General features: G+C 38.3%; 4 protein-coding genes across 4 annotated transcripts; 2 read left to right on the plus strand and 2 right to left on the minus strand.

The window, feature by feature from the left end:
• Window positions 1,242–2,716, plus strand: LOC107631541. The gene has a single exon (XM_016335015.2). It carries the CDS (start codon window positions 1,515–1,517, stop codon window positions 2,658–2,660), a length of 1,146 nt encoding a protein of 381 aa, XP_016190501.1. The 5' UTR covers window positions 1,242–1,514; the 3' UTR covers window positions 2,661–2,716.
• Window positions 2,747–4,233, plus strand: LOC107631542 (dihydroceramide fatty acyl 2-hydroxylase FAH1). The gene is made up of 4 exons (XM_016335016.2): window positions 2,747–3,302; window positions 3,373–3,478; window positions 3,571–3,717; window positions 3,865–4,233. Exons 1-4 carry the CDS (start codon window positions 2,974–2,976, stop codon window positions 3,985–3,987), a joined length of 705 nt encoding a protein of 234 aa, XP_016190502.1. The 5' UTR covers window positions 2,747–2,973; the 3' UTR covers window positions 3,988–4,233.
• LOC107631539 (berberine bridge enzyme-like 26) lies at window positions 4,603–6,619 on the minus strand. The gene has a single exon (XM_016335013.2). The coding sequence runs from the start codon at window positions 6,370–6,372 to the stop codon at window positions 4,768–4,770; it is 1,605 nt and encodes a 534-aa protein (XP_016190499.1). The 5' UTR covers window positions 6,373–6,619; the 3' UTR covers window positions 4,603–4,767.
• Window positions 8,466–10,445, minus strand: LOC107631538 (berberine bridge enzyme-like 13). Its single transcript, XM_016335011.2, has 2 exons — window positions 8,618–10,445; window positions 8,466–8,573 (listed from the first exon to the last, which is right to left on the minus strand). Exon 1 carries the CDS (start codon window positions 10,349–10,351, stop codon window positions 8,774–8,776), a length of 1,578 nt encoding a protein of 525 aa, XP_016190497.1. The 5' UTR covers window positions 10,352–10,445; the 3' UTR covers window positions 8,466–8,573; window positions 8,618–8,773.

Consider the following 14,205-nt stretch of genomic DNA (forward strand, 5'->3'; position numbering starts at 1 on the left):
ATATTTTAATTATTTTTTAAATTTTTTTTATCTTATTTAAAATCGTTATTCATAGTTTCTTCTTATTGTATATATTTTTATATCATTATATTCCACGAAAATATTGTAATATTAACAAAATCATAAATAAAATTTCAATATAAAAAAAAGTTCGCCTAACAATGGCAGGAAGACCCTACCTACTTAGTGTAATGAGTGACATTAGTCACATAGAGGGCCATAATCACAAAGCTTTTTGCATAGCACCAAGCTTAGCTTGACTTTTTCCATTTGGCTCTTTCCTCGCGCTTAGGCCCCTCCAAAAGACTAAAGTGCACTTTCTTTAAGCTTCCATTTTATTGTTAAAGCCTCAATTATAAGTTTCAAATATTTGATCCAAGTGGAAACTGGTCCCATGTAGAATTTATCTGCTTCCCACACGTTCTGTTCGTTCAAGCGTAGTGGCAAGAATAATGGGACTCATCAGTAACTGAAACTACATATCAACAACCACCTTGTAAAATATATAACTATCTTTAAATTAAAATATTTCACTGGTCACTTTTAAAAATGAGGTGTATTTGGTATGAAAAATTTGATTCGTAAATTGGAAACCGGAGGTTTCTATATTGTTAGTGTTGCAAGTGTGAGGAGTGTTGAAGTTAGTCCCACATCAAAGAAAGCAAGGAAGAGTGAGGAGTTTATAAGATGAGAGACCCATTAACTTGACACCTTAAGGTTTTGAGTTGGATGTGGTGTCTTCTCATCTTATATGACTATACATTTTTTTCTTTTTTTTTTCTCCCGAGATATAAAACACGTAATCTCCATTATTATGATTTTTTTTTCTTAATGGGAGAAAATTGAAAGAGGAGAAGGACAAAATTCATTTTCGTTCATATTATGGACAGATTGAAAACGAGTGGGGTGGGTTAGGTGGCTGATAGAGCAAACAAGAAGTCGCTCTCGGTATAAGAACAAAACTGAAATTCCAAAGCTAAATGCCAAATTGTATATCTATATCTATATTCAGATATTATTATTGGCCTAGTTAATTTTTTTCTTCTTTCAAACTCAGGAACATGTATATGCTTGACGTGCCACACTCATATTTATCTTTCTTATTGGAAAATAGTAGTAGCATTTCATCCTTCTTTTAGATTCCAAGTTCCAACGAAGGAAAAGCAAAGCAAAATAAGAAGAGATAAAATATGGGTTAGTAGTGGTATTAATAGTCCATAAATGAAGCAATTAATTATGAAATGAATAAAGTAACGCACGCCACATAGTAAGCATTCAACCCACACCAACTGCATCACGCGCCTTCAGCAACCTCTCTCTTTCACTCTCTTTATCTTTCTCTTTCACGCTATAAAAACGATCTTAATTTCTTTCACAACCCACTTTCCATCACTCTCTTTCTTTTTCGGCCCCCTTTATTTTTTCTTTTCATTTAATTTCTGCTTCTCATCCAAAACGGAAGAAAAAGAAATAGAAAGCGGTTGAGTAGCAGAGGGTGAAGGAGCCTGAGAACCATGCCGCCATGGAAGAAGAACAGGGTAACAAGAATATCTCAAATCGTTGCCGACCTTCAATCTCCAAGTCGCGGTGGCTCCCTCGTCGTCGAAACCGGATTCCCCACCTCCCTCATCGATCTCTTCGTCAAGAACCGAAGCCGCTTCACAAGAACCAAGTCAAAGAGACCTCTTCAACCCGGTATCTACGATCCTCCACCGCCACCGCCCTCCACGCCGGTGCTATCTCCTGTGCCGGAGACATTAAGTTCAGGCGATTTATCCGTGGTTCGGACCCACGCTCCGAGTTTGACACCGCTGGTAACTGTGAACGACGGTGGAGATGACGGCGGGGTATCGGGTTCGGAAGAGGTAAATCGGGTCGACGAATGCGGGTGTGGATCATATTCAAAATCTGTTCTTGCATCGTCCGTGAAGTGGAAGGCGTTGTTCGTGGTGGTGGTTTTGATTAGCAGCGTGATGAAGCTGACCGTTGGGATAACCGTGTCGGCAGTTACGCTTCTGTTTCTTGAAAACGTGGGGAAACGTTTCGTTGGGTGGTGGAGAACCGTGGGTATAAAAATGGAGCCTTTTACCGTAACGGTTTGTAATTGTGTTTGGTTTCAGAAACTGATGAAGTTGAAAAGCAAGAAAGAGGATCACTGTGAAGAAGTAGCGGGTGTTGGTGGCGCTGGATTGATGTCGTTGAATGAAACTATTGAGGTTGTTGAAAGTGAAAGCAGAAGCAAGGTTGGTGGTTGTTGTGAGAAGAAATGGTTGGAGGATATTGCGGATTCATGTGAAGAAGGTAGCCGAAGTAATAGGTTTACATGGAAGGGGGTGAAGAAACTGGTGCCTAAAAAGTGGAGAAGCTCTTTGAGAAAGAGAAGTAAAGAGAGAGAAGGTGAGTCTCGATGGAGTGGGAAAGAAGAGAAGTGTTCAAGAGAGGAGGAGGTTGATGATAGTAATGGAATGATCATGACTTGGGTTGAAGAAGAAGAAGAAGGTGTGATTAGAATCCATGAAGTTGGGAAGTGTTGTTCATGGGGACACGTCATTGTGTTAGTGACAGTACTTGGTGGGCTCTTAATGGGTCGTTTGGCAGCACTCGTACTTACACTGGCGTCGTGTTTTCTTTTTAAGATGCTTTTGAGATTTCACATGTAAATGTAAATGTAAATATAAATATAAATGAGTTTAGTCAATATAAATTCTTTTGGGTATTGAAATGGGCCCGAGCCCAATATGTGTAAAGATTGGGCCAATATGGGAGGAGGGTGTCGAAAGAAGTGGTAAAAAGGAGGTTATTGTCCATCACAATTGAATTAAGAAGGGAAAGTTTATGAACGGTAATAACAGTGTGTCCAGATTTGGGCGTGGGAAGGCGTCTAAATAGAGAGAGCGAGATCTGGCATTCTGGCTCTCTCTGTGTCTCTCTCTGAGTCTGTGGCGCGCGAAGAGAGAGAGAGAATATTGGAAGATGGTGAAGGTTGATTTGAAGAAGCCGCTGGTGTTCCAGGTGGGACATCTTGGAGATGGATACGATGAGTGGGTTCACGATCCAATTCTGGGAAAGGAAGGCCCCCGCTTCTTCCACAGCAATTTTCTGGAGTTCTTCACGCGCACTCCCTGGTACGCCATCCCAATTGTATGGATACCCGTCGCCTTATTCTTCATTCACAACTCCCTCACCATGGGCGTCCCTCCTTCTAATATTTCCCAGCTCATCCTCATTGGCCTCTTAGCCTGGACCCTCGCCGAGTACCTTTTGCATCGCTTCCTTTTCCACGTCAAAACCACCTCTTACTGGTTTGCATTTTCTCCTCACATCTCATCTCATCTCCTCTCGTCTCGTCTCATTCATTTCCTTTCTTTACAGGGGAAATACCTTCCATTATCTTCTCCATGGCTGCCACCATAAACACCCCATGGATCACCTCAGACTCGTTTTCCCTCCAGCAGCCGCCGCCATGTTTGCTGTCCCGGTAACTACCTTCTTCCTCTTTTTATTTATACAATGATTAATCACTCTCTCAAAATCGGTGACATTTTGAGATACTTGCTTCTTGAATCGCAGTTGTGGAACATTGTGAAGCTTTTCAGCACTCCAACAACTGCTCCTGCTATTTTCGGAGGTCTTTTGTTGGGATACGTCATGTACGATTGCACACATTACTATTTGCACCATGGTCAACCCAAGTCTGATGCTCCCAAAATGCTCAAGGTAAAACATCTCAATTCAATTTGATTTCATAAATCCTCAAGCCACACTCCTTTTCAAAATTACAAATTCAAATTTGTGGTCCAATCAACACAAGTCTTGTAAGGAAGAAAGAACACAAATAATATTTCATTCGTTCTGTGTTTGCAGAAGTACCACTTGAATCATCACTATCGGATCTCCAACTATGGTTTTGGGATCACCTCACCGCTATGGGATGTCGTTTTCGGAACCCTTCCTCCTTCTGTAAAGGGAGATTCCAAAAGTAGTTAAGTCATTGTCAGAACTTGCATATTTCTGCATTCGTTAAGATGATAGTGAACTCAGAGTTTCAGACAATACATAAAACATCTAATGCTTTTCATTGTGTAATTAATTAATGCTTATGAGGGTTAACTCTCCACCTTCTATCAGCCTGTAAAATTTGATATGTATCAAGTTTTTGTGGCTCAAAATTCTCTCCTTTCCTGTGCATATATCTTTTTTATTTTGAAATAGAGTATTAAAACATTGACCAAGCAAGGTCTGAAGCCAGCAAACATTCGGTGTCTCACATTTTCAAATGAAATGATTGCACTGTTTCCCATTGATAATGATAATAGTATAGCGAAGCAGGCTGTCATTATATCAACCACTGCCAATGTCAATTCAAAATTAAATACTAGACCAAAGTCTTATAGATCGTGAGATTGCATGTCACATCAAATAGGGATAGGCCACATTATTTACTAATATCATGGTAGGCAAGTGGATATACTTTTCCTAAAGATGAATTAAGAAATGTCAAAAACAAAGGAAAGTTAATCTCATAGGTCAGTGCAACATAGTGTTGGCTGCTGCTGTTTTTGGTGATCTTTCAGTGCGCCTGAAAGGTTGAGTTTTATGAAATGTGAGAATAATATAAGTTACATATCACTTTGGTCAATACAATTGTTATAATTGACAAAATTCGTAGTGGCACACAAATGGAAAGGAAAGTAAGGTGTAATTATTTGGAAACTGAGTTTACACAGAACACAAATATGCATAGGAATAATTCAAAGTTGTTGGCTTCTACCATCTCTTAGTGTGGAATGGAGGGATACTCTGTTCATGCCTAAAGAAATTAGATGGATCAACTTTAGTCTTCACCTGTACTAGTCTGAGGAAGTTGTTCTTGAAATATTTGAATCCCCAAACAGAAGCCTTTGAGAAGCTTGTGGTATTCTGGTGGTTCATCCCAATATCAAGATCCCTGTAGTTAACATAAGCTTCCCTTGGATATTTTGAAGCATAAGGAGCCATAAAGTAGTAAAATCTTCTGATCCAGTTCATATGCCTTGCCATGCTCTTCTCTCCATCAAGCCATCCAGTTACATACTGAATCTTGTAGAGAGTTCCTTGCCTGTGAGGGAAAGGTGTGGCAGATTCCGGAATCCTCCCCATCATTCCTCCATAGGGATTCCAAATCATGAGAGGCCCATCTTCCTGCAGGAAAATCTTCCATAGCGAGTTTAGCGAATTCTCCGGGATGACTTGCCTGATGAAATCAGATTTTGCTTTGAAGTAAGCCTTGGATGTTGATTTTGCTTGGAGCAGAACTTCAGGAGCAGTTCCACTGGGGAATCCAGCAATGTAAAGAACAGATTTGATCCAGCTGGTTTCTACGCAGTCCTTTCTTGTCAATCCCAATTCAGGGAAGCTCTGCTTCATCACTTGGAGGAGCGTGTCAGCACTGCCAAGGAAGAGAGCATTGTAAGAAGTTGTCACGGTTCTGCGCCCCGGAACGCTTCCGTTGGCTGTTTGAATCAAAACTCTGATGAACAGATTCTCATCAATGCTTGGTGCCACCTCCTGCCACCTATACAGAATCTTGTTTGCTCCTTGTTCTAAGCTCTTGGTAACCGTAAAAACTGTCACGGTTTCCGGCACTGGAACCAGCTTGATCTTCCACCAGAGGATAACTCCAAAGCTGCCTCCACCACCACCTCTGATTGCCCAAAACAAGTCCTCTCCCATGGCTTCTCTGTCCAGAATCCTGCCGTTGGCATCCACGATTCGAGCATCGAGGACATTGTCGGCTCCAAGGCCATACTTTCTCATCATAGAACCATATGCACCCCCTGTTATGTGGCCGCCAATTCCCAGGGTTGTGCAAAGCCCTGCAGGGAAGCCATGCACTGCGCTCTTCTCTGCAATTCTGTAATAAACTTCGCCCACGGTGGCACCGGCTTGAATCCAAGCCGTGTTCTGCGCGATATCAACGTTGATCTCGCGGAGCTTGACCAAGTCTAGGATCATGAATGGCTTCTCTATGAAAGAAACATAAGAGAGGCCTTCGTAGTCATGGCCTCCACTTCTCACCCTCATGTGAATACCAAGCTGTTTGGCGCAAATCACTGCAGCTTGGACTTGTGAGTCATGGAATGGTGTGAATATGAATTCTGGTTTTGGCAGTGAGGGTAGCAAGTACCTTAGGTTCTGAGCAGTGGATTCAAGGATAGAAGTGTAGGAAGCATTGTTAGGAGTGTACACTGCACTGGGAAATTCATTTGGGGTTTGAGAATGGAGTGTTACACAATGGTTGAAAGCTTCTTGAATTGGAATTGAGTTAGTGAGTGAAATTGACAACAGAATCAGAAAACTTGACAAGAAGGGCCTAAAGGAGTAAGACTCCATAATAATGCTCTAATCTTCTCCTCTCTTGTCTTGTGTTTAAAGAATACTGGTTGCCAATGCTGGTTTTATAGTGGTAATATACGTGTATGTTAGCTAATGTACACGTCATATTCATACACTAAGTGGTATTTCTATTTTATTTAGGTCCAGTTGCAGTGCTGTAGTTGAAATTATGACAAGGTGGAAGGAATATTAGTTTATTTGAATACAATTCACACCAGAAACTATCTCATGATGCGGATAATGATTTCTTTAATATGGTCAATCCACTCTTATGGTCATTGCAAATATAGCTTAGCTTGTAGAACTAAGTGTATAGTTTATTATTATATTCTTTCTTTAAAAATATTTTTGTGGTTGCAATATGAAGAAGGAAGGAATCACATTCTGAAATATCTACAAGCAATACACATGCATCGTTGGTATTATATACATTTGCGCGCCAATCAAGCTGTGAAAGATCAATCATAGAAGTCGCTTTGCTTAAAGCAAGGATAATAATGTAGGTGAGATAGAACTGAATATGCTAGCGTTAGACCAGCTCCACGTGCCATTTTTGTATGTCAAGAAGTTTCAAAGTAAACTACACTAATTTCTTTAGCATGTTAGGTTGGGATAAAAAGATGACAATGTGTGATTTTTTTGGGGGACATGTGAGGGCCGAAGGACCCATACTTTGTGGAGACTGGAGACAAATCTTGATAAGAAACAAGAAATAAGCTTCACTAATTATCTTTACATACATTTAGATAAAGTTGATGGAGTAATAATTATATTTGTAAAGTAAAATTAATGATATGAGATTCATTTTAATTTTATGAAATGTAGTATCTTAACATTATGCGATAAACTTTGACTCCTTTAAGAACTTATCTTTATTTGAATATTCCCATCAAATCTTCAATAATACCTTATTGATTGTTTAAACAATTTTTTCTGTGAGCCTTCAGAAGTCAATTTTTATTAATACAACATCAACAAACAACAATAATCTTATAAAAAACACACCAACTTTAATCGAATAATTTAACATAATGGATGCCACTGTTTCTTTTCCTTAAAAGTCAACAAACATGAATAAGTCATCGGGGTCATTTGTCAAACACGCACAGCGGATTAAGAAAAGAAGTGTTTTCTTCCTTTTGGAGTAGGCCAGGTACAACCAAACACGCCCCAGCCCAATACAAACAGATACCCAAAACCTACCCGACCCAAATGTTAAAACTGCTGAGAGTTTTTTTCTCCCCTTTTTTCTCCCCTTTTTTGGGTCTGGGCCTAAGGCCTCTAAAAGAACCCGGTTTGGAGAGATCCGCCCTGGCTCCACACCAAGTGCTGAAGCCGAGCTCTAAGGCTATGTTTGGTTGGAAGGAAAGAAATAGAGAGGAAGAAAATAGAAATGAAAGAAAGGAAAGGAAAAAAATTGAGTGGATTTTTATTTTCTTTAGATGTGTTTAGATGGAAAGAAAATAAGAAGAAAAGAAATGTTATAAAAAGACAATTTTATCCCTGTATTATAAAATATATTGAAAAAGTGAAGGAGTAGCACATTAGTTTTCTCTCCATTTTCTTTCCTCTCTAATTTTCCTTCTCGACCAAACAAAGAAAAATAATCATTTTCCTTCCTATTTTCTTTCCTTCCTTTTCTTTCCTTCCATTTTCTTCTCAAACAAACATAGTGTAACTGAAGAGAAGGAAAATGGTAATGTAGCTATTAATTTATCTTCTTGGAGACTCAATATTGGGCTTCAGACGCCTCGCCCAACAACAAGAACATGTTAATACATGTTTCTTCTTAATGTTCGTTGGGCCTGAAGAATTGGTAAAATTCATGCCTTGAATGTCTATGATTGCCTAAGCATTCATGAAACTATGAATTTCCATTTTTTTTTTCAGCGAAAGTTAGCATTCTCTTGGATCACGTAGCAAACTTATTAGTTTCCAATTGTTTTCATGTCTAAATCTTAACCATATAATATTTTGCCTGTGTCTATAAATTAGTGACACTTTCTGCCCTTTTAAATTTTCATGGAATTTATATATTTCTTGTTTTTAAACATTTGTATATTAATTAATTAATTATATAGAGCAAATAATTGTATAAGAAAGCATGCAGGACTATGTTGCCCAACTTCATATTTGTTTTTCATGAAACACACTTGATGAATCATACCAAAGACAAAATGATAGCTTTAGTACTAATAAGTAATACCACATTTTGTTTTTCTAGAGAAACAAACACCTGAGTCACAGTCACCTATAATGTTGTCACATACACAATCACAAAACACATCAAACACTTGAAACACTTCCATCAGTATCTTACAACATTTAAATCTAAAATGTATCCTTAATTATTCCCTCTAAAGTGAGCCAATTTATAGATAGCAGTAGCAGAGTTGCATCAGTAAGGAAGAGGTGGAATACTCTGTTCATGCCTGAAGAAGTTACCAGGATCAACCTTTGTCTTGATCTTAACCAATCTCTTGAAGTTACCCTTGAAATACCTATAACCCCAGTTGCTAGCTTGCTTGAAGCTTGTTCTGCTCTTGGAATTCATCCCCAAATCAAGATCTCTATAGTTCACATAAGCTTCCCTTGGTGACTTAGACACATAAGCACCCATGTAAGTGTAAAGATCCCTCAACCAATCAATGTGCTTTCCAGCATTCTCCTTTCCATCCTGCCACAAAGTGACATACTGAATCTTGAAAAGTGTTCCATTCCTGTGAGGGAATGGAATATGAGACTCTGAGAAGTCACTCATCTTTCCACCATAAGGGTTCCAAATCATCAAGGGGCTCTCCTCCTGCATCATCCTCTGCCACAAGCCGCGGAGGCCGGCCACCGGGATGGGCTGCCTCACGAAATCAGACTTGGCCTTGAAGTAATTCTTGAAAGTTGACTTCCCCTGAAGAAGAACTTGAGGGGGAGTGTTGTCTGGATACCCTGCAATGTACATAACAGATTTGATCCAACTTGTTTCCTCGCAATCTTTGGCGGTTAATCCCAGTTCAGGGAAGCTCTTCTGCATCACCTCAAGGAGCTTCCTTGCTCCACCAAGGTAGAGAGCATTGTAAGCGGTTGTGATTGTTCTTTTCGTTGTGTTGCCTACATTTGAAGGTTGGATTATAACTCTTATGAACAGGTTTTCATCAATGTAAGGTGCTACTTCCTGCCACCTATGAAGAAGCTTCGTTCCACCTTCTTCAAGTGTTCTTGGAACTGTGAAAACCGTAACTGTTGGAGGCACTTCAACCAGCTTTATCTTCCACCATAGAAGGATTCCAAAGCTTCCACCACCTCCTCCTCTTATGGCCCAAAACAGATCTTCCCCCATGGATCTTCTGTCAAGAATCCTGCCGTTAACGTCCACCATTCGAGCGTCGAGGACGTTATCGGCGCCGAGGCCGAATTTTCTCATCATGGAACCGTATGCACCTCCGGTGATGTGTCCTCCAACACCTAAGCTTGTGCAGAGTCCTGCAGGGAAGCCATGAACAGAGCTCTTCTGGTAAATTCTGTAGTAAACTTCGCCGATGGTGGCGCCGGCTTGAATCCAAGCCGTGTTGCTCTTCATGTCAACGTTTATGGCGCGAAGCTTGGCCAAGTCTACGACCATGAAAGGCGTTTCGATCTCCGAAACGTAGGACATGCCTTCGTAGTCATGGCCGCCGCTTCGCACTCGGAGGTGGATGTTAAGCTTCTTGGCGCAGATGACGGCTGCTTGGACGTGAGACTCAGTGTTTGGTGTGAAAATGAAGGAAGGTTTGGGTGCTGAAGGCACCAAGAACCTTAGGTTCTGTGCTGAGGAATCAAGAACCGTTGTGAATGATGCATTGTTTTGGGTGTATATTGATGCATCAAATGGGAATGATTTGTCCGAATTCACGTGTAAGCAGCGTACAAAGCTTTCTTGAATTGAATCTGAACTTGTTCTTGATAAAAATAGGAGTAGGATTATTATTGTTAAGTGTGACATTGTTCTTGGTTAGGTTTGTGGTGATTGGTGAAGCTATATATGTTGTATTTATAAGATATAAAGTTGAAGAGTATTGGAATTGTTTCTACTTTCCACTCATTTAATTATGAGAGTGTGGAACATACTCTTTTTTATTGCTTCTCTCCACACCATAAAATTTAAAAGAATGGAATTGCCCATTAGTCACGTGCAAGCCAAAGCAATAGTGTTGATCAAGCTTGATACAACCGTTATACGTCGGTTACGAATTATAGCTCGGCGAATCCCTTTTTAATCGGCACATTAACTTTGCCGACTTTATGGCATTAAACCACTATGATCGGTTACACAGAAACGGTCAATAAACGGCCATCATCTCCGAGTTATAAAGGAAACAGCTGAAATTGAAAAGGTAGATCATCGTTCTAAGCTAAAATAACTCTTCAAATAATTCTCTTTAGCTGACTTGAGCGTCGGAGTGCTTTTTGCAGGTGCTCCCCCCCCTTGTTTCACTTGGTGGTCGAGGCATATTGAAGTTCTCCAACAAGGTCGGACGTTCAACCCTCCAAGGAGACATATAGCTCGGCCACAACCAGGCAGGAACAAAGCTATTAAGAGATGAACATGTCTTTGTATACACACTCATAGTCTTTAAATTTGGTCCACATGACTCATCACTTAGATATTTGATTTGATTGAAGGCCCATACTTTAAAGTGATTAATTTTGACAAAAATGCTATCTTTACATCAAAATCAGCTACTAAAATTAGTTATCAATGTATTTGTGTATAAATACATGTGTATTTGTATTCTAACATATATTACGGATAACTTGGTAGCTGATTTTAGTGTACATGTAGCATAACTCTAATTTTAATTGCCCCTGCCTTAATTTTTGTAATACTTGTTTAATTAGTCTAATACTAATATGGAATTTGCTATAAATAGCTATAGCTAGTGTTGCTTGCTGTACAAGTGACAATTAAAGTTGTAGTGTAGTTTTTGAAGGTAGGCAGAGAAGTTTCAAGATGTAGTGTACGGTGTACCTATATGGAAAGAAAAACAACCTTATTATCCTCCTAAGTTGTAGTGTAATATGCTTTAATTAGAAGATGATGATTCATTTCCTTACTTTTGGAAGAAGCACGGTAGAAGTAAACTCAAACAATTTTCCAAGTCAATCATACTGATGGATTGTGTCAATTGTCAAAGTTGGAAAGTCCATTATGAACACAGCTTGTTTAAATAGAGTATTATATAACAAATTAGGAGAAGCAGAATGCTGGATCATCACATTCTATGTTTCCACTATATCTATTTGTATTAAACGTTACGTTGTTGTGTGTGGAGATTTAACAACCGCAAAATGATACAATTGAATTTGCATTCTTTAACCCCTTCAAAGTATTAGCAATTTATAGTTAAAGCGTAATTTTACTTCTTGAGGTCCAATCCTATATAATTTCATTTAATTTGATTATATATTTATATCTCAATTCTCAAGATTCAAGAGAGCCTATTCTGAAAAGAAGCAAATGAAAATAATATAAAATAAAGGTACTTAAGTTGGTTCAACTACTTCTTGGAGAGTCAAACAGTCCATACGGTGTATTTACTCGGTTCCATTCTTTTCCAAAAATGTTAAATAAATAAATCCCAAGTTTAGTACTTTATTTAGTTTACTTTTAATTTCATATTCTATCCATAACAAATAACAAATTTATTTGTTTGGTCATTTAATATTTTTGCTCATTAAATTATTGTGGATTTTCCTTGAGAGTTGAGATCAACCCTGATTATAGCCTTGATATAAGGCAACCAATTAATTAATATTTAATAGACAATGATACGTGATTATATTAAGAAAATGCAGTTACTTACCTCTTCTACTCATTGTTTTTGAAGGAAGATGAAGTGTAAACAGCAAACTGTAAGCGGAACCTGAAAAGAAAATTTCCTTTTCCCATTCATTTAATGAAACCCTTTCAATTCCAAGCCGTAATCATGGCCATCAATCCAAGACCCACTTCCAACGGTTCCAAGCCTACTTAGGAACTTGAGCCTTGCATTGAAAACTGTTGACATTCATTTATACCATCATAGCAGTTACTTTTTTAACTAATATTAATTGACGTTACAAAGTAATGAGTCAAGTTGAACTGGGGGCTCCATCCCTGCGCCGAGCTATAATTCGGCCATTTAATTTCAAAAGCTCAACCTGCCTCATTTAAAACACAGGCTAAGCTTGGGGGCTGTGATACAACCGTTATACGTCGGTTACGAATTATAGCTCGGCGAATCCCTTTTTAATCGGCACATTAACTTTGCCGACTTTATGGCATTAAACCACTATGATCGGTTACACAGAAACGGTCAATAAACGGCCATCATCTCCGAGTTATAAAGGAAACAGCTGAAATTGAAAAGGTAGATCATCGTTCTAAGCTAAAATAACTCTTCAAATAATTCTCTTTAGCTGACTTGAGCGTCGGAGTGCTTTTTGCAGGTGCTCCCCCCCCTTGTTTCACTTGGTGGTCGAGGCATATTGAAGTTCTCCAACAAGGTCGGACGTTCAACCCTCCAAGGAGACATATAGCTCGGCCACAACCAGGCAGGAACAAAGCTATTAAGAGATGAACATGTCTTTGTATACACACTCATAGTCTTTAAATTTGGTCCACATGACTCATCACTTAGATATTTGATTTGATTGAAGGCCCATACTTTAAAGTGATTAATTTTGACAAAAATGCTATCTTTACATCAAAATCAGCTACTAAAATTAGTTATCAATGTATTTGTGTATAAATACATGTGTATTTGTATTCTAACATATATTACGGATAACTTGGTAGCTGATTTTAGTGTACATGTAGCATAACTCTAATTTTAATTGCCCCTGCCTTAATTTTTGTAATACTTGTTTAATTAGTCTAATACTAATATGGAATTTGCTATAAATAGCTATAGCTAGTGTTGCTTGCTGTACAAGTGACAATTAAAGTTGTAGTGTAGTTTTTGAAGGTAGGCAGAGAAGTTTCAAGATGTAGTGTACGGTGTACCTATATGGAAAGAAAAACAACCTTATTATCCTCCTAAGTTGTAGTGTAATATGCTTTAATTAGAAGATGATGATTCATTTCCTTACTTTTGGAAGAAGCACGGTAGAAGTAAACTCAAACAATTTTCCAAGTCAATCATACTGATGGATTGTGTCAATTGTCAAAGTTGGAAAGTCCATTATGAACACAGCTTGTTTAAATAGAGTATTATATAACAAATTAGGAGAAGCAGAATGCTGGATCATCACATTCTATGTTTCCACTATATCTATTTGTATTAAACGTTACGTTGTTGTGTGTGGAGATTTAACAACCGCAAAATGATACAATTGAATTTGCATTCTTTAACCCCTTCAAAGTATTAGCAATTTATAGTTAAAGCGTAATTTTACTTCTTGAGGTCCAATCCTATATAATTTCATTTAATTTGATTATATATTTATATCTCAATTCTCAAGATTCAAGAGAGCCTATTCTGAAAAGAAGCAAATGAAAATAATATAAAATAAAGGTACTTAAGTTGGTTCAACTACTTCTTGGAGAGTCAAACAGTCCATACGGTGTATTTACTCGGTTCCATTCTTTTCCAAAAATGTTAAATAAATAAATCCCAAGTTTAGTACTTTATTTAGTTTACTTTTAATTTCATATTCTATCCATAACAAATAACAAATTTATTTGTTTGGTCATTTTTGCTCATTGCTCATTAAATTATTGTGGATTTTCCTTGAGAGTTGAGATCAACCCTGATTATAGCCTTGATATAAGGCAACCAATTAATTAATAGACAATAGACAATGATACGTGATTAT

Source organism: Arachis ipaensis, chromosome B03, assembly GCF_000816755.2.
Source record: "Arachis ipaensis cultivar K30076 chromosome B03, Araip1.1, whole genome shotgun sequence".
Classification (NCBI taxonomy): domain Eukaryota; kingdom Viridiplantae; phylum Streptophyta; class Magnoliopsida; order Fabales; family Fabaceae; genus Arachis; species Arachis ipaensis.